A 27,339-nucleotide genomic window follows, 5' to 3' on the forward strand; every position below is an offset into this window, starting at 1 on the left:
TATCCACCTTTTAACTTATTTGACAGAATGAACAAGTTTCTTTTCCCACATAAAAGATTCAAACCACTCAAGCTGAATTCCTATTTCCCTTGTAATTCCCAACACGTTTAAGCATTGCATAGTTTTCTGCAGTCTTTTAGTGATCTTATTAGGATGAATGTATCACATATGTACATCACATTTTGAATGTTGTGATATTAAGTTTAAAATAAACTTTTGAAGTATTGATTACTCCATTGCCTTATAATATAGTAGCATACGCTAATGATAAACTGTAGACTTGTCCGAAATCCAATGAACCTTGGCCCACCGACACTATCATTTCAGCTGTCGTCGTCTATCCAAGCATCTGTTTTGGCTTCTGTTACCCTGTCACTCACAGAGATCGCGACATTGTGGCACGTCAGTTGTCGCTCAGGTTTTCTCTATCTCCATTCAACGAAAAAAAAAAAAAAAAAAACAAAATAAATAAATAAACATAAAGGAAAACACGGATTTTATCTCTCGAATCTCAACGCCGCAGTTACACACACACACACATGTAGAAGAGCGGCATCTAAAGAGCTATCACTAATATGGCAACTTGGGCCAATTTAAGTTAGAATATTATCATTATGATCATTACTATTATCATCATCAACATCATGATGATCGTGATCATCGTCTTGGAGAGATGAGATTTGCTCTTTGAGTAGTTACTTTATATATATATTTTTTAGTGAGAGGTTGGATAGATTAAATCTGTGTGTATATGTAGATATGTATATATCAGATATGGAGATTGCAAAAGATACACAACAAGACACAAATTTTGTCAGTCAGTGGAAAAGAGATTTCATCTCAGTCTCGAGACGAACGGCGAGTGCGAAAGTTGCAGATGAAAATCGGGTGAAAGCTTTAAAAAGTGTTTAAAGAAAACTAAAGCCTTGAAAATGTCCAAGTGTCTGTAGTTAATTGAATATGGCCAATCAAGTAAAGCCTTTATAGATATTTAGTAATTTCAGTTACATTTCGAAGTAAAGATATTGGATAACAGCACCAAGAATACAAAAAAAAGTCTGCCTGATGATCACAAGTTTCAATTGAATTAAATAAAAAAAAAAAAAAAAGACCCACACACACACTCTTGCACACAATTACTTACAAAATAAGAAAATAACAACACGAAAAAAAGAGATTTAATTTTGAGAGTGGCAATGCAATGTGTATTAGTGTTAGTGCGTATCTGTGTGTTGCCTTGTGTTTGTGTATTGGTGAAATTTGTCCCAGTGTCGGCTGACCGAGAAACTTAACTAAAGGCATTTGCCTGCAATTTCATTGAAACGAACTTCAAAACTGTCAGCCATTATCTTATGCAAATAAACAAGTGAATTCGTCTATCTGTGTGTGTGTGTGTGTGTGCGTGTGCCTTACGGCGTACTAGTGCATTAGTGTGTGCCCGTGTATATTCGTTTACATTTGCAATGGGCAAAATGGTCAGCGAAGAAACGGAGACGGTGTCCGAGACCGTCCATACGGAGAAAATCGAATTGTCGCGCTTTGGTGAATTCTGTCAGCGTCGTGGCATAAATCCCAATTTAATTATGCTCAAGATAACGTTGTTTGTCATGTACGGAGGTAAGTCTACTAACCGATTGCCCCTCGTCCCTTTCAATTTTCCAGAAATGTTATTAAAAACCAATTAGTTATCAGTTCAAGTCTTATGAGTCCATTTCTATACGATTATTTCATTTCGGGTTTATTACCTTGGACGCTGCCGAAAAACGTGATGTGCAATCAGTTTCTGGTTTATGGAATATGAGTTCATGGCTCATTTTAAAGCCATTTACGATTATTTGCCGTTTTCTTGTTGTTTTAGATAAAATATGACATAAATATAGTAAGACGTATGCACATATGTATATGGCTATATCTTTGCGTACCTTCATCTATACATATATCACTCATACGACCTGTTGTGCGGCAAATTTAAATTTCTACTGATTAACAAGCGTTGATATCAGTGACGGACTTACAGCAAAAAGAGTTAGTTTTATTTAAAATATATATATAAAACTAAAAAATTTCGTTGTAAGCTCGATTAGCCATCTTTAATTTATAGATAGATAACAGTTAATTATACTGTGACTAAAGGAATCAAAAGGACTTTAAAACCAAGTATTCTGCCAGATAATTTAAATTATTAAGGTTCAAAAGGATGAGTTATGTAGCTGAGACAGTTGAGACAATTTGATGAATGAAGTAAACAAGCAATACTAAAGACATTCTCAATGGAAATGCTTAATATAAATGGAGTTTTATTACATCAAATGAGATGGATTTAAGTGGCGCAAGAACTCGATTGCACAAAACTTTAAAAAAAGAATGAAAAAATCCTAAAATTAAGAAGCGCAATGAATTTCGACAACACTTTAACTCCTATTTCTGTCAAATTAAGGGTTATTTTAGGAATAATCCTTGGTAATGGACATATGTATGTATGTGGGGGAATGTGGTTAGACATAGCTTCGAGCCTTGTCCATAACGTTAGTATAAAATGAGTTCAGCCTTTTAACAAGAATAGTTTGAAATGTTGAATCGTTTGCTATAAATGCCAAAAAAAAAGGATATAGATTACAGTTATTTTAATCTGTCCCCGTCTGGTTTGAATCCTCTTATTGCTTATCCCTTCGTGTTCCAAAGTTTTCTAGTTGTTGTTTTGAAAAAACGTAAAAGTTAACTGCTGGGATAAAACGTTTGTTGTTATAGAAAGGAGAGATAAAGGGTACCCCGGCCAGTTTGCAACCTCTTAATAAATATTCCTTTCACAAACCTTTGATAAATCCTTTGATAACCAATAATTTCGAGGGAAAAGATTTATACTTTGCAATGTTCTAAATATTTATTTGACTATGCCTCTTCCAATTAAAAAATAACATATAATTAATAATAAGTTAATTTGCTAGTATGATTTCAAATGATTTATTATTAGATTTTAGTTTGAAAAGCAATTCCATAGAAACTACAGTTATTTAATTCTGTGTGTGTGTTTGTGTCAATAATCAAAGGATGTCCTCAACCATGGGATAGCCCATACAAATGCCATCAAAATGACAAAATGGATAACATACAAGTTTTGTGTTGTTTGCAAAAGGTAAAAGGAAAATGCAAAATCAAAACTGACCCCACAACAAAGTGTTCACAATATACACTTGTTTTTCACTCACACACATGGACAGACTAACACACAGAGCCACACACTCACATAGATACGCACACAGATATGTAAACTCGTTATTGCAGTTACACATTTAACACACACATAGTAATAGTAGACCGAGACTCGAGTTAGGCGGCTGACAGTGAATCTTTGAATTCATTATCACACAATACTGCAACCCCAACCGCCAACCGCCAACCCCCCAGCCTCCAGCATCCCCCCCGTTCCCTCGACTAACCGAGCGGCTCCCCAAACCCTTGGTCATCATCAGCGTTTTCCATTCAGTGGGCTTTCGTGTGCGTATAACTAGAATCTGGGGGACTGGGCTGGTCGGAAGTTATCAATTAGGCACAAAATATGTTACACATTTGTATAAATTTAGTTACACAAACTAAACACACACACACTCGGACATAGAGATATTAAGATGATGCATATATAAGACGGGTTAGCCCCAGCATTTTCCCAGCATGTGGCAATTAAGAAACACACACACACACATGCATAGCACAGAATTATATCTATGTGCGTCTTTTGTAAATAAATCTAGCTTATAAGATCTAAGCTTGAGAAAGGTTTAGTTTGATTTGCCTTGTCTGTCTGACGGTCTGTCGGTCATTCGGTTTATTTTATCCTCAACTCAACTCAACTCAACTCAACTCAACTCAACTGACCGTGCGCCATTTTCATTTTGCTGGCGGTCAATGACAAAAACATTTTGCCATTGCCCCACCTCACAATCCACCTCCTAAGCTCCTCTCTAGCATTCAGTCCACCCCCCCACCATCCAACCATCCAGAGGACTGGCCATTGGACGCTTGTTGTCTTTTGCCATTAAAGTCAAATTGTCGCAGAAATTAGTATTAATGTGTTTTTTATTTGGCTTGATGTGTACGGTCTTTTACTTTATATTATTTTTTTCGTTGCTTTCTTGATTTGGTTTAACTTTTTAACTTGAATGAATAAAAGTTTAGTCGCTTGATTTTCAGTTATGCTATTTAAAAAAACAAGTAAACATTTCTATGTAGACATAATTCAATTTACTAATCCGAAGGATATAAAAGTTGTTGAGTTCTTTGATTTCATAAGGAGCAGGGGGACGAGAAAACATTTATAATTTGTACTCTTTGAGATGGACAATAATCCTTTTTTTTCCACTAGAAACCTTGCCTTTATGCCAATTACTATGCCATCAGATCTTTCATCAAACTTCCTAAATAGATTTTTTGTTTCCATCTTTATTCTTTAACTGATGTTTAGATAACTGAGACCGATTAATGCGAAGTCCCTCTCGTTTTGAGACAGAGAATGTTTTACTGTGATTGCATCACAAATTCTTTCTTATTTGTTAGTTTATAGTTCTTACCACCCAAAAAAAGGATTTATTTTTTAATTGAAATTCATGTATTTTTTAAGTCAGTTAAAGTTTGCAAAAAAGATAAATAAACAAGCCATTTTTCTCTTGATTATATTTTTCTTTGCCATATTTATGTTTGTGCAATAACGAATGATTAAAAATTCATAAACAAAGTGAGCAAAAATTATAGACTTTTGAATTTATATACACTTTAAATGGGGATCTATTAACTATTATGTCTGCCAATCTAAAATTTTATCCACAACTCTCAAGTTTAATACATTTCGCTGTGAGTATTCAGTATTCAGACTCTAAAAGAGCATAAAAACTTCGTTGTTTTCTGAGTTGTTTCAGTTCAGGTATAAAATGTATAGCTAATAGATAACATGGCAATGCTCAAAAACTTTGTGAATATTTAAAAACATATACATATATAATCTATGTGTGTGTGTGTGCGTGTGAGTGGTACAAGGGAAGTGCCGGGTAAATTAAATTTTGCAATACGCAATTAAAATTTACATGGGACAGCGAGTGGCTGGTGGCCAGTTGGCGCTCAGCAAGCAGCTCAGCTGGACTTGTGCAACGGACAGCAGCAAAGGCCTATTCCTCTTCTTGTTTTCCTCCCCCTGCTCTGGTTTTGTTTGGCATTAATTACGAATGACAGCGAGTGGCAGGGGAAGGGGAGGAAGAGGACTCAACGCCAGTTGCCGCAATGAAATGGCCGCCAAGCCAAACAGCCCTGACATGCTTGCATTTCCGTTTCCGCACATGCCCACACAAACACACACACTCACACTTACTTCCACAAAGATAGAGGAGAGAGAGAGAGGGAGAGAACAATTAATTGTTATTGCATTGAACAAATATATATATATATAAACTGAATGTTCTTGTTAATTATCTGAGACGATGCAAATGGCAAGGCTGTAAAAGCGAAATCAAGCTGAAAGCATGAGAAAAAGTGTTAAATGCACTTTAACACACATTTTCATTCAAGACACGCACACACACCCATCCAAATACACACACACACACACACGTACACTCACATGGACATTCAGTCAAATGGCACATTTGCTGTTTGCTCTTAAATTGGTCAAGGCTGCGGCGGCTTTTGTCCGGCAAATGGTTTTTCATTTCGCCCAATTTGGTGCATCATTTTTGTTGCATTCATGTGACCAGGACGTGCTTCGCGTTTTTAATGTTCATAAATTATTGATGGAATGACAGTACGAATGACCAATGGGAGAAAAAATATTTCTCATTTGGCTCATGTCCTCGTACAGAATACATTTTCATATTGTTGTAGCTCAACTGCTGCTGTAGTCCCTTCTACTTCAGTCCCCTGATCCCCTGTGTTGCCTGTAATGCGTTTTAAGTAGCTTTCCCAACACTGGGTCCCATTTTATATTTAAGTATATAATTAACTGTCATTTTTCTTGTGGATCTGGCAAGTGCATTGTAATATTTAAAGAATACTTTGGCCCCATATATGTACATATGTATGTTGATGTTTGCTTCCACTTTTCAGATTATGAATAATCTGCTTTATGGTCAGTTTCAACAATCATTTCCGAGTTCAGCAAATGAACGCCTTAAGATCTTTCAGATCGTTCAGTTGGTATTTAGGATTCGTTGATTCTTTATCCTACATTTAGTTTCGAAATAAAAGCTATGCATCTTATTAATTTTTTACAGCCTCATATTGATTTTTACTGCAGTTTTGGATAGGTTCTTATCCAATCTGATTGAAGGAAGCATAGGGATATAATCTATAATCAATAGTTAAAGTTGAATGTTGTTGAATTTTAAATTATAAATTTTACATTTATTTAAATGAGAAACGGCTTAAGACTTGTGACTGAACTTAATGCTAATTTTTCTTTGACACTTGCTTTGAGATTTTGTTAAAAACAAAAGAAAATGCTTTCAAAGCAATTTAATTAAGGCATTTTTTCAACAAAATTTCTTACTTTGCTGTATTTTTATTGTTTCTTTTTAGCCACATCATCGCTGCTGCCCTACTTGACGATACACATGCAATCGATTGGTTTGACGGTGGAGGAAATTGCTATTATATATTTAGCGTTGCCTTTCACCACCTTCCTCAGTCCTCCCATAACAGGTGGGTGTATGTATGTACTTACATATGTTCAGATATGTATATAGAATAAAACAAATTGAGTGGGTGGAACCAAATGATATGATTTGGGTTTAATTATCTTGTGTCTTGCTAAGAATATTTTAATTAAAAGTTTTTACCTTGATTTGCCCAAGCAACAGAGAAAAACGATGAAAAGGCTTCAACTTGTCTTTATGTCATGACGTTATTTCGAGTTCATAAATTTGAACAAAAGAAGTAGAAAACAAACAAAAGAAAATTTAAATTTATTAATTAAGATTTTAAAGAGAAACTAGTCGTTCTTTTCTATGTTGAAAAAATTTATAACAAGTATTTCAGGGTAAACATCAAAGATGATTTCAAAGATATAGCCAAATCGGCTTCAACTAGTAGCGATTTATTAAAGGCTTAATATCCTTGTTATAGGAAAGTCGAAGAAATACAACTTTATTTTTGTGATCGCCTTCCGTCACACTAGCATACACTTCACGATCTAACACAAAGTCTTTGAATTGCTCCATGCTCTTCACTGGCCAATGAGGACCCAATGGATGTACATAAATATATGGGAAAGGCAGCCACGCACATCTAATGTTAGTGTTCCAGCAAATGTTCGTGAAAGGAAACGTAGATCTGTGAATGGCACTTTTTCACCAGATTCGTAGTCCATAATAAATTGAAGGTTTGGACGCTATTCGCTTGTCAAAGGATCCCGAGTCACACAAATATAGGTTGAATAAAATAGTTGGGTAAATGATTTAAATAGTTTCCTACTTCAAAAGACCTATTGTAGAAATTGCTAGGATAAATAAAAGAAGACCACACAAATTGGGATAATGCAATGACTTACTGAGACTAACTTCAAATTACTAGCAAATTGTAAGTTTTTAATACTTAGACAGTATTACCTAAAAAGTAATTAAAAACATAAATTTTCTTGAATTTAAGCATCTTTGCTATGTTTATATGAAATAGATAGATATAGACAAATGTTTAGGGTACCTACACTCGCAGTTTTCATCTAGAGACTGAGTTTTTAGTAGTAAAAGTAGTAAAGAATCGAAGATTAAGATCAAAGAGGAACCAAGTCGGAAATTGTGTAGAGTCTTTTGTTGAACATTGACTCAGCTTAGTCAGTCACATTTTCTAGCTTTGCTGGGTAACTCAAAGTCGAATTGCTCATTTTCTAATTTTACTTTAGGGGCAGCTGTCATCGTATTATTATATTGTTTTTTACCTCTTGCATCCGCCACACCAACAAATACAAATCACAAGTAAATAAAACTTTGTTTTTTATTTCTCAGTCGCGGTTTTTTCTATTGTATTTGTATGCTTTGCTGCATCTCAACTGCAAATTTTTTTGTCCCGTTAGTCAGTGAGCTTTCCTTTTTTTTTTTTGGTACCCATTTTCCAGGACGAGAGCGAATAATTTAATTCACTTGCAGTTTAAATGACAATTAAAAATTTCATTGTTTCTTTTAATTCTCCTCATGCACTTCTGCCACATTTTCAGAGTGCCATCATGTGGCGGGTGTTTTGCATTTTTTCCATTCGTTTTATTTAAGTGCAGTATTTATATTTTGTTTTTACCTTCTTTTATTTGTTGATGTTTTCCTTTTTTTTGGTTTGGTTTTATTTCTTGTTGGGAAATATTTTTATATGCACATTTTTTGCAGTTCTTATATTTGCCATGCATTTTTAAAATGCATTGCGGTGTGGAATGTTGGCGACGTGAGCGGTTTTAAAACATAAAAAAGAAACGTTGCGGTGCAAGGGAATGGGAGGGGAAGGAGGAATGTTATATTTTAAAAATGAGGAAAGCAAAAATGAGACGAGTGCATAAAGCCGGTGAAATTGTCCGACATAAAGCTGGAGCATAAAATGTCAGCTAAGTGAAAACACTCGCATAAAGTAGTGAGGCCAAAATCTGTCGTAAAGAAACGACCAGGTTATTATGATTATTATATATCAACATCCTGAATATGAAGAAGGCAATATAAGTCAACACATTTCACTGTTTGAAAATGATTATTAATTAATAAACTATCAAATGTATAGTCCACAAAACAAAGGTACATATACATATATCCTGGCACATCCTTTATCAGAAATATTACATTCTACATGTCTTTAGCATGATATATCAAAGTAATTTATGAAAACAGTAGTCAAATTGACATTTGTAGATCTTAAAATACTTAATGACAAATAAATGCTAATAAAATTTATCAAATTTATCTTTGATGTTGCTTGAACAAATTTCCATTTTAATTAATACAATTTTGGTCTTAACAAATTTCCTTTAAATATTTCAACGATTTAGTAATTTAATTTCCTAGCGAAACTCATGAGTAAACCATCACCCTAATCGGCCACAATTCTTCTTCCTGTTGCTATAGAAAACTATGTTTAATCTTGCCCCAACAGAATCCATCTTAAGCTGCATTCAAACTGTGTGCAACTTATCAATGATGATGATGATGATGATGCTAAGAGAAAAGTTCGCTTTCAACTTGTCTCTACATTTAAGTCCGCTCCCTCTCTCTATCTCTGCATTTCCCTTTCTCCCTTTTAGGAACTTTGTCAACTCTTTTCTCATTTTTTTCTCTCCATTTCTCTATTCAGGTTTTCTCGTTGACAAATTTGGCAAATATAAACCAGTGGTTGTGATGAGTTTGCTGCTAAATGCAATCTTCCATCATTCGTTGCTCTTCATACCACAACAGGAGATACCGGGCGTGGTGCCATCGGCATTTGTATTGAGGCATCCGAATAATGGTGACATTGAGGTAAGTAAGCAGAGGCGACGTGAAGTTGTGGAAATTTTATCCAATTTAACTACAAATTGGATTGATGGAGAAGGACTCCCTTAGCTAATTAGGTTGCATATTTCCACTTGCTATTTGAGGGAATGATATTAAAATCAGCTCCACGAGAAACGTGATGGGGGGGCACTGTAGACATATGTATGCACCCCCCCAAACTACTTTCCCTACTTGTGTGTTTCGTTAAAAGCTAAAAATGTTGCCATTGCGGTATTTCCTTGGGCCTTGCACATTTCACAGCCCCACGCACACACACACAAGAACTGAAAGTTACTGGGAACTTAATTCTCTGCTACCTGGCAGTGCACAGCTGCTGCTATCCACTTTTAATGCGGTTGACGATGACAACAACGTTGACGGCGACGGTGCTGAAGATGCTGAAGACGCATATTGAACTGAGTCCCCCTAATAGACAGCAGTTAACACACAACTAGAAATTGATAATGAAAGGGCAACTCTCTTTGCATGCAACTTAAATTTAAAAGGGTTACGGTTAATTGAGAGCAAACAGAGCAAATTTAGAGGGTTAGACTAAATTCATTCGTAAATAGAGGAATATTTACATATGGACACATATTTTTTCCTAACCTAACTGACATTGTTCTCAAAGCCTTAACATCACGTATACGCTGAGTGTGCGCTGAGTGTAATTCAGATAAACTGCTGCTGATTATAATACCAATGCTAGTGGAAAATCATAACTTAAGAAACGCATTTCTCCAGGAGCGACCTTTAATTTGCCTTGCTTTTAAAGAAGAAGTTTAAACCGGCAATTTTATATCTCTCAAAAAAAGTAATACGCATGGAATAAAAGTCACTCCCTTATATGAATCAGATACAGCATTTATGCAATTCCCATACATATTGGAGTTATGCTTAGATGTCACGTCTATTTAAGCCCCATCCGAATGATGCCACTTTCAATCAGCCGAGTCCAAGCAAGTAAAAACCAAGTACTAAAACTTTTATAAGGGCCAGGATCAGCAGCAGAGGAATAACCTCGAACCGCAATAACTACAAGAAACACAGTGAAACGTTTGCATTGATATGTTCACAAGCGTAAAACAGAGGCAACATGCAACAAAGGGGGGGGAAAAAAACAGGGAGAGAAAGAAAAGCAAATATGCAGAAAGAAAAACATAAAATGCTCTGGAAACAAATTTCTCTCAATCAGGATCCGGAGAGCGTGCCACATGTGACAGTTATTTGCTTTATTTCGATGATTTTACATGACACCGAAAAAAAATTTATGCACACGCAAAAGAAGAAGCAGCAAAAAGGATAACAAAAATCTTTTCACACAAACACAAAGAGAGAGAGAGAGGAAGAGATAAAAGAGAGTGCTGCAACTAAAGAGAAACAGGGACAGGGTGCCATTGCCGGCTCACACACACAGAACACATGACGTATACTTATTATGTTTGTGTACGTGTCCGGGTCCGTGTTCGTGTCCGTGTTGCGTGTCCATGTGCGTGTCGGTGTGTATGATGGCACACGTTTGTGTGTGCGCCAGCATGTGGCAAGCTGCTGGGAGCCCAGCGAACTGTAGCAAGCGAATTGTTGACTATTTTCATCTCTCTCAGACTCGCGAGTGTCGCTTTAAATGGCGTCGTGCCACGCGTTAGATACAGACACACTCACACACATATACAACAGAGGGATATATGTATGCATATACACACTCCCTGTTGGAAATAAGCAAATTTTTATTGCAGGCCTGAAAACACGTTTCGCTACTAAATGGACATATAGAAAGTGGGGAAAGTGGACTTCAGAATATGAAATTGTAAAATTCTCTTTTACTTCTTAGATTTTTCTTGATTAGTTTAATAAATTGCAATAATATCTACAGTTGTTTTACAATTTAACCTCTGTCCTTAGGAAAAGTAAGGTTCAAGGTTTACATGTCTAAAGTTTTGGCCAGTTCGTGTTTACTTTTCACGTGAAGTTGTACACTGGGTCTACAATGGCTTTGGGTTACATACTACTCTCTCTCTCTCTCTCTTTGCGTGTCTGTGTGAGTACGTGCGTTAAGTGTGTAACTGTGTATTTGTGTGTTGCATGTGGCAATATTATGCTGCTGCCTCAAATAAATGCCGGTTCCTTATTCTTTTTGGCAACTTTTTTCTCCTTCCTTTTGTAGTTGTAAAGCCACGTCCCGCCAAATAGAGACATGCCATGACTGTCGAGAAGCTATTGTTAAACGGGTGTGGCAGGAATTTTTTGGCAAGGCGAATATTACAATTGCAATTGAAATTGTATGGCTTGTGCATTTGCACTGAGGCATCAGACAGACTCCAAGAAGTCGCTACTCTGGCATAGAAGATTCTCAAGCACAATTGTAGAATTATATTCATGAGCTGCTTCTGACAATCGTCACTTGTTAGGCTTAAATAGTTATTAGAAAATGCAACAAACGAGGTTTTATTCTAAGGTGGAAGAAACTCCATAATTCTTTTACAATTCAACAATTAAGTAAAATAAGTAAAAATTATATTAAGCTATCATTTAAACGGAAGCTGTATATAATGGTCTCTCTTCATTTTTGAAGTATGTTGTGAATGGTGTCTACTTTACCATAAATACTTCAACTTGGCTTCCTTTTGAACGTTGGCCATTGACCAAAACGAGATGATTTTGCATTTGAGTATCTCTTTTCCTCGATTCCTCTTGGTCAACTCTCTTTGCTAGTCGAAAAAAAAAAAAACAGAAACAGCTCTTGAAATTGCATATTTTATGAAAGAAACTGACAGTCACACCTTTTGGCAATGGCACAAACATCAGCCGAGGCAGGGGAAGTCAGGCTTACATGAACAAATTGCAGATGCAGGCACTTGCAGCTGAGATGAGAGTTTTACATAAATCGAATTATGGGTGTGCACACAGACACAAAGACACACACACATGGAGAGCAAGGAAGATGATATTATGCTAAAACCAAGCCAAAAGGCACTTCCACTATTGAGCTGGCAAAACAAATTCAAATGGAAAATAGAAAATGACAGAAGCAGAAGCTACTACCGAACGTTCTTGACAGTTAACAAGCAAACGAAACGCATTAGAGGCAGCTCACAACCAACTACAAGATACAGGCGGGGCACCAAAGAGGCTGGGGAAGGCGGAGAGATGGAGAAGCCCTACAAGAACTTCTAAACAGGGTGGCAATGCCGAAAAATCCACTTAAATGCGAGTGCACGTCAGGTTGTATGTATGCCTCACGTACATTTATCTTTGTGTCGTTTTGCCAGCACTTAAGCCACACTAAAACACCAATACACAGTTACCTCCCACACATTCAGATACACTCTCACCCACGCACACACACACACACACACACACACACACACAGTTACATTAAAATCTTGTGAGCATAAGAGCCATCGCCGTTAGCCGTAATGAAACGCAATGGAACTGCGATTTCAGTTTCTGTGTATGAGCATCCACATCATGAAGGTTTTTGGCCCTTGGCCAGTATTTCCAATGGTTCCACTTTTGCCATCGAGCATATCCTTGTTTTTTGGGCACATCCAACAACAACGACAACAACAACAACAGAAGCAGAAAAAACCAAAAATATCTTACGCACACTCCAGAAAGCCCTGGTAGGGCGTATATTGAATTTGTATTTATGATGTGCACATAAAATACAATAACACCATTAAAATAGCTGCAGCAATACAAAATGGATAGACAATGGGTGGCAAAACGAATACTGTATGCTCTATACAGGGGAGTTAGTTGGCCTCAGTTGGCTGAGAGAAAAAATTAAAGTCCATTTCTATATAAAGTAAATTTTTGATTGATCCATTTCCGATTTGCTTCATTTTTTTGAAAGGATCCTTAGGATTCCTGACAGATCCTTTCATAGCATAATATTAGGTCACAAAATTAAAGAAACTCTAGAGGTAAAATGAATTTTCAAGCTTCATGACAAAGTTAAATAGATTGCAATACTCTATAAATGGCATCTTATGGCTACATTTGTGTTCATCCTGCACGTCCGTTAGCTGGCTGCTCCATCTTCTTTTTGGACAAGTCCTTACCCTGTTGCTGTTGCTCCTGATACTGCTGGTGTGGCAGGACCTTGCTTGCGGTTTACTATTTTATGCCATTATAGGCGAGTTCGGTTGCCGTTTGGCATAAATTTATTTGCAGTCGTCGACGGTGGCGGCAACGGGAACGGAAATTACCATTTTATTATTGCAGCCGTTCGGTCATGGATGCCACACACCCAAACTCTTTATACCCCACCACTACTATCACACTTGCCCTCGACCACATGGCCTTATTGAATTCGCATTAAAATTGGTAATGGATATATGCATATACACGAAGCATAACCAATAACAACAACAACAACAACAACATCAATAATAACACTAACAAGATACAGACAAACGGCAGCAGATGCAGATACATAAAACCCGACAGATATTTATTTATGTTTTTGTTATTATGGCCAAGGGCTTAAGTTCATATATGAGGCTTATGATAGGTTAAGTTCCACTTTGGTGGGATTTCGTTGGTTGAATGTATGTTGTATATGTATGTATATGGAGGGAAAGAGAGGTATATAATATAGAATGTATAAGAGTGTGCAGGTCATTTGAGGATTTCAAGGGAGCTTAGGACAGCCTTACAGACTGACCACAGTTTCATCTGCTTCATTCCATATGAGTGTCTCATCAACGTTATTGTAGATCAAAGGATTGGATGTAGCATCGCCAGCGTCGCCAGCGCCATCGCCATCGTCTCCAGCATCGCCAGAACCGTCTTCGCCAGCAGAAACGCCAGAACCGTCTTCGCCAGCTTCAACTTCGCCAGCAGCAATAGGAGCAGCCACATCAGCAATTTCGGCAGCACCATCGCCTTGCCCTATCTCAATCGATTCATTTTCCTCATCTTTCTCACCTTCCTCTTCATCTTTATCATCATTCAGGCAATCCAAGGCTGTGCGCAATGAATCATTATCATCAGATTGAATAGATTCGTTAACAGGAATTTCCTCTACAGTTGAATCAGTGTCATTCAACTGAAATGATGAAAAATATGACTGAAATTTTCAAGTCGCAACTCACGTAGAATCCTTGTCTACTTACCAATGCCTCGTCACTTGTAGGCTCGTCACCGGTTTCTTCGTCCTCCTCGATTATTTCTCCAGCCACATAGAAGAAGTCTTCTAACATGATCTTCCATTCTTTTAGCAAGGTCATCTTGTTTCGGATATCATAAAGGGATCTATTTCTTATAAAGTCGTCAATATCAGTTCCCGACAGAATGTGGAACTTTCCATCCGGTCCAAAATCATGAGGAGCACTCGAGACATCGTATATAGTTTCATTGAGGGCCACCAGATATACTTTATTCGGATTATGGCAATTGAAGTTGGCCAACTGTTTGAGTGTTAGCTTGAGATCCGACAAAGGAACCGGCAACTCGACATGTCCCTCCTCCTCATAGTCATTGTCATCGTAGGTGGGTCGCTGCCTACGAAAAGTACGTACGAAGGCCAAGTAGCCAACCAAACAGGTCATCGCTATTATGGTTATTGGTGAACTGATCAATTCTCGCAGCTGAATATTCCAGCCTTTTGTTGGCAACGAAGACATTTTTTCAAAATTATAAATTGTGATGAAAAAGAAAGGAATTAGAAGTTTTTTTTTTTTTTGGTGTGTTCTCCAAGGGGTTAGTTTATCAACTGAATTGAATCTGAATAGAAATATAATATGTCGAGCACAAGCCTTGAAGTCAATGCCTACTAAAACAGATTGGATTTCTCTTTTTTCATTTTCAGGTTTGGTGGTCACCCTGTCCCAGTCGTGAGTGCCCAGAGGAACCAGAGCTGGAATTAGCTGTTCATGAATGCGTTGACTATTGTCTGATGCAGGAACAAGTTAATCCTCAGCTTTACACCGATGTACCAGCGTATGACAAGACGCCAAGGACAACTACAACGACAATGAGGGCAATAACAACAACAAGTACAAGTACATTGCGTTCCACAATGGAGGAGAATGCAGAGTCGACATCATTGAGCCCAGCAACCACATCGACCACTGCATCATCACCAGCATCATCATTACCAGCATTATTCGCAACGCAAACGAGAAGCAGATATCAAAACGTACTTAATATGTCATCGACCATGTTCCCGCCATTGGAGAACGTATCGGCCATGTCCTTGGTGCAACAGCAGCAGCAGCAGCCACCACCATCACCATCATCATCATCGTCATCAGCTGAACTGCTGGCCATGTCCATGCGGGGATTGAATTGTAAGTGACGAACCCTTCTTAACAGGGGCGCATTAGGGTAGCTCTCCAATTAAATAATGTGTAAGGGTGTAACGAAAGTCTCAAAGTCACAACTATTTACTCCAAAGTGGAAAAGAAAGTTCGCCAAAATAAAAATAATAGATCGAATGAACCTTTTGAATTCATATTCATATTTAAGTAACAAGAAATATAAAAGATCAGTTTGAAATCTGTTCTCTCTTTAAGAGATTTAAATTTCAAGACAAAGTATTAAAAATGAATTGAACTAGTTCTAAGTTTAAGGGTTGCCATTAAGCAATTAATAGATAAATTTATCGATTAACGTTTGAAACAGTCAAATGCCACTTTGCGATACAATCTTTCCTGTCAACGACTTGCATTTAGTGAGCCCAAACCCTTTCCTGGTGTTAATCCACTCTCCTATTGCCCGATAACCACACCATTAATATCGTTGCCCCTTGTGTTCTAGTTGCTGACTCGGGTTGGTTGTTGGTCCCCTTAGTTTCTTGTCAACTTTCGAAACGTACTCCTTTGGCCAGCCATTCATCGATGTCCCAGTGTCTCGGGTCCGTAGCCAATGTCCGTATTCATGTCCTTGTCCATGTCCGTGTCCGTGTCCGTGTCCGTGTCCGTTTCCATGTCCATTTCACAAGTCCATGTGTGTATTTTACTTTTATTAGTTTGTTTTTACCGTCTTTTGTGCGCACGGCCAGTGCAAAACTTGCACCATGAAAGCCAAAGAGCGAGTTAAGCTCATTGGCCTCAGCCATATGAAAACAAAAAAAAGAAAAAATTACAGGGGGAGAAAAAAATAATAATAATAAGAATATCTCAGCTTGTACTATGTGGTTCTCATTAAAGCCTTGCACAGAGTCTGCAAGTGGAAAGTTGGTTCAACTTTTCGCCACACTCAGTTGGAAGAGGATTATTCTTGTGCAGTAGCAAGAACAGCAAAGTTTAAATTTTATTTAGCATTTTTAAATAAAAAAGACAACTAAATAAAAGAGAGCTGAGACCAAAAAACCCATAAGCATATAAAAACTTAATTCAAACTTGTGCAAAACTAGAAATTCGCCAACTAAAATATAAAATAGTTTGCCAATTATACTTTTTCTCATTTGGCTCGAGTCCTGACGTAAATATTAATGCATATAAAAAGTCCAGAAGATCATATAGAATCTTGAATCAAGTGCAACCTATGGATCTTGTATCTTATCTTGTTTCGTTTCAATGAAATTCACCATTCTTGTTTTAGCAAACAGTTGAAAACAAGTGAAAAGCATACTTTTCTCAGTGACAGCACTTGAAAAGTATTTAGTATTTCCTTTTGCATTTCGTTTGAAATACGAGAAAATATTTGAGAAACTATAAAAGTATTTGATTGACCAAAACTTTCACATTTTTAGAATAGTAAACTTTCTGCAACATTTATCAGCATTAAAACCACTTTTGGCATTCATAACATAAACAACATACAACAACTCAAAAGTAAAGCCAAAATATAAACATTTTCCTAATGTGCACTCAGGACAGCAGTGAGCAGAGTGAAGTTGAGGATAAAGTCGTATGTGGAAATTCCCAGAAAGAGGAGCATCAAACACGCAAAAGCCGAAAACAAAACTACATAACTAACTAACTAACATGATGGCATTACTTTGTACACTTGACACTTGCACAATTGGAAATTGGTCATGCATGAGCTGAGTGCAAGCCAGAGACCGGGCAAGGGGGCGAGGTCCTGGTGGTCGAGCTTAACTTTGCCTGGCCTTGGGGAGCTATCTGACCATATATGTATCTGCACAAGGCAAAGCGAAAGCAATTTGCTTGCCTGTCTGTTTATGTGAAAATCTCACTCTCCACTTTTCTTGCCTTTCCTCTAACTGACAGTATCAACGGATGGCAGCAGCATCAAAGGAGCAGCAGCAGCAGCAGCACAACCTCCCAATAGTTGGGTACATTCGGATAATTCGGATGCCACATATTTCATGCTGCAAATGCATCCCGACCTCGCCGATCCCACCGAGCAATTGGGTATGGAAATCGAACAGGATGACAATGAGACAGTCACAGACATACGACAACGTTTCGGCGAGGGACTGTTGATTAAAGAACAAATTAATCTCACCAATATGGACGATTTGGATCTTCGCTGCGGTGGTCTGGTGCGACGCACAAATATCTCTTATATAAATAGTGGTGCGGTCAAGTGCATGATGCAGCGTTGCACCTTCACCATGAACGCCCCAGAGATTTGCCCGCCTGACTACAAGGAGACAGATGACACAATTTTCTGGATATACTTTCTGTTAAGGTTACTACAAGTTTTTAAGCCCTTTTGAATTGTTAACTCCACTAAATAATTTCATTTCCTTTAGATTTCTGGCCACTACGATGTTGTCGGCTGGTGTTACCATTATGGATCCCATTGCTCTCACAATGATTGAGAAATTTGGTGGTGATTTTGGTCGTGAACGTTTGTTCTCTAGCATTGGCATGGCCATTTTCTCACCCATCACTGGCATTATGATTGATTATTCGTCACGCGGCTTGGGATATACGGATTACTCGGCTGCCTTTTACACGTACGATGTCCTGCTGGTCATATCGACAATGTCTGTGCTAATGATGCCATTGGGCGAAAAGTTGCCGGCAGATAATGTGTTTAGGGATTTGTGGAATCTATTGAAAATGCCGCATGTGATTGCTTTCATCATATTTCTATTTGTCCTTGGCAATTTCTGGGGTTTCATTGAGAGTTTTCTGTTTCTCTATCTCAAGGAGCTGGGTGCACCCAATTATTTGCTGGGTAAGTTGGTTTTGCGAATTGTGTCGAAGAGAAACATGTATATTATTTGGATAATGAAATCTTTGCCTTTGTCCTATTTAGAAAGCCTTATAGGATGTTAGTGAATTAGGATGCTGGTTGTTCTTTCACTATAAGTTTCCTGGGGAAAACAAACAAACGTGTTTAAAAATTTAGTGTGGCTAACTTCATAATGTAAAAACTTCTAACTATGTATAGTAGACATGTTGTTTTCCTTTTAATGAAATAGCTTGTTCATGTTGAAGTTTTCAACTTGTATATGTCTGCAATACATACATATATAAGCGGTTTAATTCTATGTGCTTATAAAAGATTTTGGATCAAAAGACCCTTAAAGCCATTGACTTGAAAAGTAGAGAGTTTCTCTTGGACACAGTTCTTGATTAGAAGGTTTTTTCCAAGCTATTTTCACATTTCTTTCCAACAATAGGCATCACAATTACTGTGGGGACAGTGAGCAGTATTCCGTTTTTGTACGGAGCTGAGAAAATCACACGCATCTTTGGCCACGTTAATTTGATTATCATTGCCTTCTTCTCGCATGCTGGCCGCCTGGTGGGTTATTCGTTCATCGAGTGAGTATGCAGGACATGTTCGGTTGTTGTAATTTAATTTGAACGCAACAACACTCTTGAACCTAAATCTATATGTCTATAGGAATGCCTGGTGGTGCTTTCCATTCGAGGCCATGGAGTCGCTTTCTTGCCATCTTATGTGGGTGGCAGCTGCCACATACTGTTCAATATTGGCACCAAAAAGTCTACTAGCCACTCTGATTGGTGTGCTGGGCATGGCTCACTTTAGTCTGGGTAAGTCTGTCCATACTTCCTCTCTTTGTGTGTGTGTGTGTGTCTAATGAGTACTCATGTTGGGTCGAACATGTAATCACATTTACGGCTCTTATATTCCCTTGGCTCTTAGGTCGCGGCAGTGGTAGCTTTACGGGTGGCCTACTTATTGGCCAGTTTGGCACTCGAGATGCATTCCGCTACATGGGATTACTGGCTGTGGTCGGTGGCATTGCCTACGGCTTGCTGCATCTTATTTGGCTGCGAAAATTCGATCACACCACAGAGGAGTCCGAGGAGGATGTGGAGACCGTTGAGGCTGGCGGAGAAACGGAAAAGCTTACCGAGCCGGCCACCAAAGAGCAGGGTACTTCAATGTCATTGGAGCGCTTGAGTCTGATGATTAAATACAATCAAATTGGCAGTCTGTCATCTTTGCCGCGTGGCTCTCGGGTAAGTCTAAGCTGAGCTGTATTTATTTAATTTCGACTCCAACATACGTGACTATTGCAGAAGCGATATCATAAATATCATAAATTTATTCTTGTCTCATACAAGAAAAACGTAAAAAATGTGACATTTCTTTCAAACGATTGTTAGGAAAACGAACTAATGTAGCATTTGTATGTGGTTTAAGATGAAGTCCAAGTTCTAATGACACCTGATTCTGTTCTGATTAAATAAAAGTTAATCTCATTTGTTGCCATTTCCTATCTTTAGTTAGCTGATGTTTAAATCACCTGTCACAGAGTTCCAATTTATCAAAGAAGCTGTGGATAAGCTTTCACTCTTTGTTTTTAATTGAAAAAAGAAAAACCAATAATCTTAAAGTATCCTAACTCATTTTTAATTTATTTTTTGTTCTTTTTTTTCATTGAAGGCTGACATTCATGACCATTTGTCAGTGCGTCGCAGCAGCTACAATGTGGAATCATTAAGGGGTGTGCCCAAGCATGGCAACATCGGTAGCAGTGCCTCCAAGGTGGATATACTCCGTTCGGCGCTCGAAATTAATCACAAGTCATCGAACAATTCGATGCTGAGTAAAGCCGATAACAAAACGTCAAATCAATCACTGGGTCGCAATCGTGCCGACAGTGCGCCCAAATTGAATCACAGCAATCTAAAGAATATTTCCCAGCCGGCTCTAGAGGGTGTTGTTCTCGAGGTGAGTACGAAATGTGGGTCCTTGTATTAGTGTGTGTTTGTTTCTGTGAGTGTGTGTGAGCTCGCGCTGATTGCTGTCAATTGTTTTGATTTTTGATTTCTGTTGTGGGAACGGCAACTTTTGCTCCTCGGCTGAGAATTGCTCAGTTCTTTTTTCAGTTTTCTCCCCCAATAATTCTTTTTTGCCTCTTTTTGTTCTAAACAGCCCAGCCGTCTGGCAGCTGTTGCCACAATAACTTTTTAGCATACTCAAAATTTGCTGTGCTGTATTTTGGTCTCCAATGTTGTTCTTGTGTCATCGTGTCCTGTTTTGGTCCTGTATCCCGTATCCCCCTCCTGTTTTGCTGCCTTGACAACCGGATGTTGTGTGCCACTGCATCCGGTTCTGCATATTCCTTGGTCTCTAGTTTTTGGTCTTTGGTTGTGTCTAGATGGGGTTTCTAAGTGTGTGCGTTTGGCATTTGTTTCCTTTGTTAGACATTTTCTTTTGAAGCCGCTTCAATGACTTTGATTTTTGTTCTACTTTGTCTGACCCAGCACTTGATGTTATTGGTTTATACCGGTCAATATCTGCCTCGAAAATCCTAAGCAGCGTCTGTTTTTAAAGTTTAAGCAAATAGGAGAAAACATTTTTAAGAAAATTTAAAAAAAGGTAAATGTCAAATTGATATTAGAATCAAAGGAGAACGGCCCAAACGATATAGGATTCATGGAACTTTTTTTTAAACTTTTTTGCATTAATTTTTAAAATAATGAACTTTAGAGAAGTCCTTAAAGAAGTTTAGTGTGTTACCCCCAAAAGTTGTAGATCCGCTACTGTTAGCAGTTCGTTTAATTAAAGTTTGCTTCACAGGTTGGGAGTATTTGTACTGCTTTCATTTCAATTAAAACTTTGCAATGATATATGTCGAAACAATTGGAACTATGTATGATATATTCGAGCCCTCCCTTACCCACTCTATTTGCTATTTTGTACAGTTAATTTCGTAATTAATTTTTCAAAGCTTTCAAGCGAGAGCTTTTATGGCAACTTGGCAACCATAATTCAATAAATCAAATGTGGTTGCAACAACAATAAAACAAAAAGAAACCAGAGAGAGAGAGGGGGAAAGAGAGAAAAGCATAGCAACAAATTAATGAATTTATGAACAACACAAAACTTTTGCCATAGCTATTCTTGTTGCACCATTTTGATGCGAAAAGATGTTAGAGTTAGGAGGAGGCCAGATAGAGAACGGTGAACCCAACAACTGACATCTGGGGCTACACATCAGTGAGCAAAAAACAAAAGCCAGAGTCCGACCAAAAGCAGCAGGGAGTTGAGTTTAGTTGATAGAAGCCTTCGCTTGCAAATTGCAGCCCAGATCCGGACAGAACTGAGCGAGAGACCAAAGCAATTCAGAGGCTGCAAAAGTTCGTCTTCCTTTTTGTGCGAAATAAATTTGGCAAAAACCAAAAGCAGGGATGCAAAGCCACCATCATTCGATATTAAACTATGTGTGAGTGTGTGTGTGTCTGGGTGAATGTGTGCGAGAGTGGATCTACAGACATATATAATGTATATAGAGTTAAAAAGAGTCTTTTCTGCTATAACAAAAATTTCAAACATTCAACATACAACAAACAGGGCGTGGAATCAACATTTTTTCCCAGCCGCATGAAAAAGTATCCAAGTGGTTTGTTAACTTCAATACCCGCTGTGGATTTGTCCGTAATACCCAGCTCCATGTTAATGGTAATGTACAAGACACAGAAAAAAGCGAACCAACCAAAATAGGCAAAACAAAAAGAGCATTCAAATGCCAAATAATACTAACAACTACGCACATTTAAATACCCTAGCAGAGTGGAAGATATTTGTGATGATTTTTATATTCTTCCATTTTCAATTGAAAATGATGAAATGAAATTGAGATTCTGAATTTCACTTAGTTCATTAGACGAGAATATTTTAAACGACAGCTTCAAACCCCTTTTAGTACACGTACTTATTCCATTGCAAGCCAATCTATTCTGTTCTTATTGTTTATTCTTTATAACAATTTCTTATTTCGAAATGAGGTTTAATGAATGAAATCTACAAGATTGATATTACATAAAGTTTAACTTTAAAAAGGAATTATTAAAATATATGTAAGTGGCAAACATTCTGAAGTAGTCAAGTGACTCTCTTCGACTCTGCTAGGGTAGACAAACACACAAACATATGTAACTGCATGACTTTGGGATGCATGCGCCTGAAAGTATGCAGCACGAATACACATACATACATAGTACACAGCAAGCAGCATCCGCCAAGAATATATGTATGTATGGATGTCTATATGTATGATATACATTGTGGTGGGGTAGGTAAGGGAAGGCTGTCTTGGGGAAATTGAAGCCAGACACCACTACTAGATGGAAGCCAATGCAACGGGCAACGGGCAACGGCAATCTGCACTTCCCATTGCTTTTTGGGAGTTTCTGTTGGTTGGTTTTTTGGAGCTTGCCAAACCAACCGGGCATTAAGTTATTTCGTTGAATTAAAGCCCGCACTTGCCCCATTTGACTTTTAGCTTCACTTGCTTTTATTCGCATACATCCCAACTCCATCCTCCGTCTTCCCTTCTCGCCCCATTCCTATCCTTTGCATTGCATGCTTAGTTGAGTTTAGTTTAATTTTGCACACTCGTCGCGCAATTTGTGCTTCTCCACTTTATCACTCTCTTTCACTACACCAACCATACCACCGAATCACATCATAGGGATCCATCCCATTTAACATTTTCCCATTTTTTAAAGTCAGAAGTTTTTCATTACTTTTTCTTTTTCGTTTTTTGGTTACATTAAAATTGTCTCTCATGCTATTTTTTCTTCGCTTTGATTTTGTTTACGCTTTACGCCAAATGATTTGTTGTTAAACTTAATACAAGTTGACACAAAAAAAAATAAAAGTAGAGAAAAAAGTAACAATGGCAGCTGTTGCAAAAGCAACAATGTGTTGGATTTTGGCTAAAATTGGGTGGAAGGGTGTGTGGGCATTGCTTTGGTTAAGTTTTTTTTCCCCCGTTTGGTGGAAACTTCAAATGGTTCCATGGTGGAAAGAAAAAACAACATTGCCATAGCATAAACACACACACCGGGAGCGTGGAGGAGGCAGAGAAAAAGCAAAAGGCAACGTCTGCGAAAATGTGGCAAATGATTTTAAATTTCGCTATTTACAGTGGATCAAATTCAATTGAATTTAATTGAATTTTGTGTGGCTAAACTGTAATGAACTGGAAAGGTAAATAAAATTAGAAACAAATCTACAATTTGAATGCGCAAATGGCCTAATGAGTTAATGCCCATCCATCAATACATTTTATAATAGCCAATCAATGGTTTTATGTCATTATTTTTTAACATCTTTATTTAGTAGAATTGTATAAATCAATACTGATTTGAACAGCAAAGGAGCTTAACAATCTACTCTGTTGACCCCATAAATAATAGTTGGTTTGACTGAATGAAAGGACACTTCGAATATTGGTTATCATGAAAGTTGAGTAGAGATTTCGCATCATCAATGGCGATGGCTTAAACGATACAGGGATACTTTTCACTTCTGACGTTGGACGTCTTTTCATAAATTGTTGAAAGATATTCCTGTGGGTTAATATGATTTACACAGAACACAAAGAAAAATTATTGAAATAAGCCTCGTTCTATAAACACAAACTGTTTCATTGGATTGCACATTGGATATGTATCCTTTATACCAAATGTTTTCTTCAAAAAGATGCATTAATGCAATACGCTCTCTCAAAATTCCAAGGGTGAAAGTAGTTTCACTTTTTGCTAACATCGATAAAACAAAAACCTTTAACTGCGAAAATCCCTCTTTTCATTCCAAAAGATTGTAAAAATCGTCACAGAAAGAACAAATGACAAAACTGAATCTCCTGTTTGGTTTTTTAGTTAAACCGTTGCGATGCCCCACTGTGGAGTCCAACAATAGAGTCAACATAAGGCCAGAGGAATCCCAATCGCATTCCCAATATTTTACCATTGCCCCAATGGCGGCACGTATGTATTTTCTTCTATTTCCTGTTTGTTTCTCTTCTTCCTCTCTACATTCGTTTGCTGGCTGGCTCTGTGGCTGAAATATTCCCATTTTCACAAAAGTTTTTGCCACACACACACACACACACATGTCTTTCTTTCCTGTGTGTGTGTATGCTGGTATTATTTTTATTTCTTTGGCTATGAAAGCGATTTATCGATGAACGAAGAGAATGAGAGAGTTGAGAGTGAGAAGAAGATGGGACGATGGAAATAGAAATATTTATAGGACGATCTCAAAATGAATGCCACGTAATTCGATGCTGTTGGCAACATTTGTCATTGTTGATTTTGGCCAGCAATGTCTTTATTTATATGTGGACCAAGAAAGGAACCAAGGAACAACGTTAAAAAGTTCTTCAACATAAAGCGCAAAAAGTGAACGCGAAATTGCGCGTAAGTAATTCCTATTGTGTGTTGTCATGGTAAGAGGGAAATCAAACAAAAGATACTACCCCGCAATATCCACATTCCTTTATATAGTAAAAACACACACACACACACTTATATGAGGAAATGGTGAAAACAAAAGCCATACGAAATGAACTGAACTGATGAGCATTATAGCAATTTTGCCTGCTGCTGCTGCTGCTGCTGCTATTCATTTAGCCATCCCCACACACTACCACTTCCTTTGCCAGCAAACACATTCGCACACACACACACATGGACTCACATGATGGCACTCAAGATGCGAGTTTGTTGGAGAACTTGTGTGCATTCAACTGCATTGCTTTTGCAGTTTTTCCACGTTTTAATAAAAATGCCAAACTCTATGGCAAACAAACTCGACTCGGCTCGGCTCTAGCTTTCAGCTCCCCTGTTTCAGTATATTCGATTCATGCGATTCATCCAAAAAGTTTGATGGCGCGGAAATGCCTGCTAACAATACAAAAACCAACAACCGAACACCAGAAAACTGCTGCAATTTATTCATCCATATACGAACATAAATTGTACTTGCAGAATGCTTATGAATGACTATCAAGTAGTGAAGCAAATGATTTCCATTTCATGGGAAATCAATTAAAAATGCAAAATAAGCTACGATGAAACGTTGATTCATTAGCATTACATAGTCGATTTTTAGTTGGAAACTACATTGGAGTTCGCTTTGAAATTGTTATATCAGTATGTGGAAAGAAACTTGGCTAATATTTTTCTTTGTAGTCCAATTTGACTAATGAAACGAGCAACAAATTGAATTACCTTTAAATTAAAATTATAGAGAAAGTCTTAAAGGTTCCTACAAACAAAAGTAGAGGCAATTTCTGATCTTTAGGGGTGACTTGAGAGCGATTCTTAGAATATAATGCTTAATGTAAACTGTATGTTTCAACTATTTTACTAGGATTGTAAAGGACTTTAAAACTTCAACTTAGACAATTAAAGAATTAATAAATTAATATAAATAACAAAAGAAATAAGAATTAAGTTACCAAAATTTTTTCATAAATTAAAAGATAACTTTTTTAGGATTTTACAGTGTAATTGAAAGTTTCAATTATAAAATTCCTGCTAACTACCTATGTATGTGCATTTATCTAGTTTTGGAGTAGTTTTATTTTACCTGTTTATTCACCTGCAAACATTAAAATTTAAAAAACTAAAATAATAACACATGTTAATTAAAATTTCATATTTGCTGAAATTTCACCAAAAAAAAGGAGGTAAAAAAGTCGGAATGTAGTCAAATAAGATTATGTTTACTGAGTAAATTGCATTGCAATTTTGCATAAGCTGCACAGCAGGGCGAAGGAATGGTGGATGGGTGGGGCTGTGCTGGGCAAAGTGGGCGGGGGAAATTCAAGTGCTATCATAGAATTTGTATTTCAATTGGTTAGTTAATTTTTATGCTTGTTATTGAAATTGGATTTTCATTTATTTTCATTTATGCCATGGCAATTCACATTTAATATTGTATGCATAAGCGGAGAGTCTGTGGGTGGAGCATGGTGAATGTCCGCTGTATGAAGCATGGCTTTTTGTATAATTTAAAATAAATAATTATGATATACGTATACTTATGCACAAATAGTTTCATCAACGTTTAACGTGAATGAATTTTGCCTGAAGCAAGCGTTGATGAAATCAAATTGATGTGATAAATAATTTCACTTATCTTTTTTTTTTTGTGTTTTTGCTATTAATTTCTTTGTGACATGCAGGATCAAGAGGGCCCCAAAGTAATACCCGAGGAAACAGAGCTAAACACCTCAAAGACAACTGTGGCAGAGACTCAGCAGCAAAATCAATCGAATGGCAATGGCAAAACCCTGCAGGAAGATGACAAAACCGATGCCACTTGATAATGATGACAGGCTTAAGCATCCTGCAGCCACAGGGCGTATGAGTGATATTACTAATTGAAAAATGAAACATTTTAAAGCGAAACCAAAAAGGGAAATACATCAAATTAATATACAAAAGTTATAATATTAATTTTCAAATTGAATATGAATTAATTATTAGTTTTATAATGTTGTGTGTTATGTTATATAAATTATGCCAATTAATAAAGAATTGTTAAAACAGATAACTTGAACTACTTTGATACTATCAACCTTTTACAGAATATCTATTGATGATAACTGGGAACAATAGGAATTCATTTCCTTTTATTGATAGATGAATGCTGTGTAGAAGTCAATTCAATTATTAAAATTAATGATTCCAATGAAAATTAATACAAGACT

The 27,339-nt window shown here is 37.3% G+C and overlaps 2 protein-coding genes across 3 annotated transcripts; one reads left to right on the top strand and one right to left on the bottom strand.

Moving 5' to 3' along the window:
• The first annotated feature begins 858 nt into the window (after positions 1–858).
• Positions 859–27,182, top strand: LOC137580428 (uncharacterized). Of its 2 annotated transcripts, XM_068294467.1 has the most exons (12): positions 859–1,617; positions 6,559–6,681; positions 9,304–9,467; positions 15,298–15,778; positions 17,666–18,089; positions 18,154–18,584; positions 19,033–19,177; positions 19,260–19,411; positions 19,524–19,843; positions 20,271–20,558; positions 22,185–22,292; positions 26,812–27,182. In XM_068294467.1, exons 1-12 carry the CDS (start codon positions 1,464–1,466, stop codon positions 26,950–26,952), a joined length of 2,931 nt encoding a protein of 976 aa, XP_068150568.1. In that variant the 5' UTR covers positions 859–1,463; the 3' UTR covers positions 26,953–27,182. The 2 variants fall into 2 exon arrangements, with proteins under 2 accessions (XP_068150568.1, XP_068150569.1); XM_068294468.1 differs by lacking the exon at positions 22,185–22,292.
• On the bottom strand, positions 13,912–15,202 carry LOC137581066 (uncharacterized). Its single transcript, XM_068295230.1, has 2 exons — positions 14,603–15,202; positions 13,912–14,535 (listed from the first exon to the last, which is right to left on the bottom strand). The coding sequence occupies exons 1-2, from the start codon at positions 15,110–15,112 to the stop codon at positions 14,140–14,142; spliced, it is 906 nt and encodes a 301-aa protein (XP_068151331.1). The 5' UTR covers positions 15,113–15,202; the 3' UTR covers positions 13,912–14,139.
• Positions 27,183–27,339: the final 157 nt, after the last annotated feature.

The sequence above is a fragment of the Drosophila tropicalis genome, unplaced genomic scaffold (genome assembly GCF_018151085.1).
Source record: "Drosophila tropicalis isolate 14030-0801.00 unplaced genomic scaffold, ASM1815108v1 contig_845, whole genome shotgun sequence".
Taxonomy (NCBI): Eukaryota; Metazoa; Arthropoda; class Insecta; order Diptera; family Drosophilidae; genus Drosophila; species Drosophila tropicalis.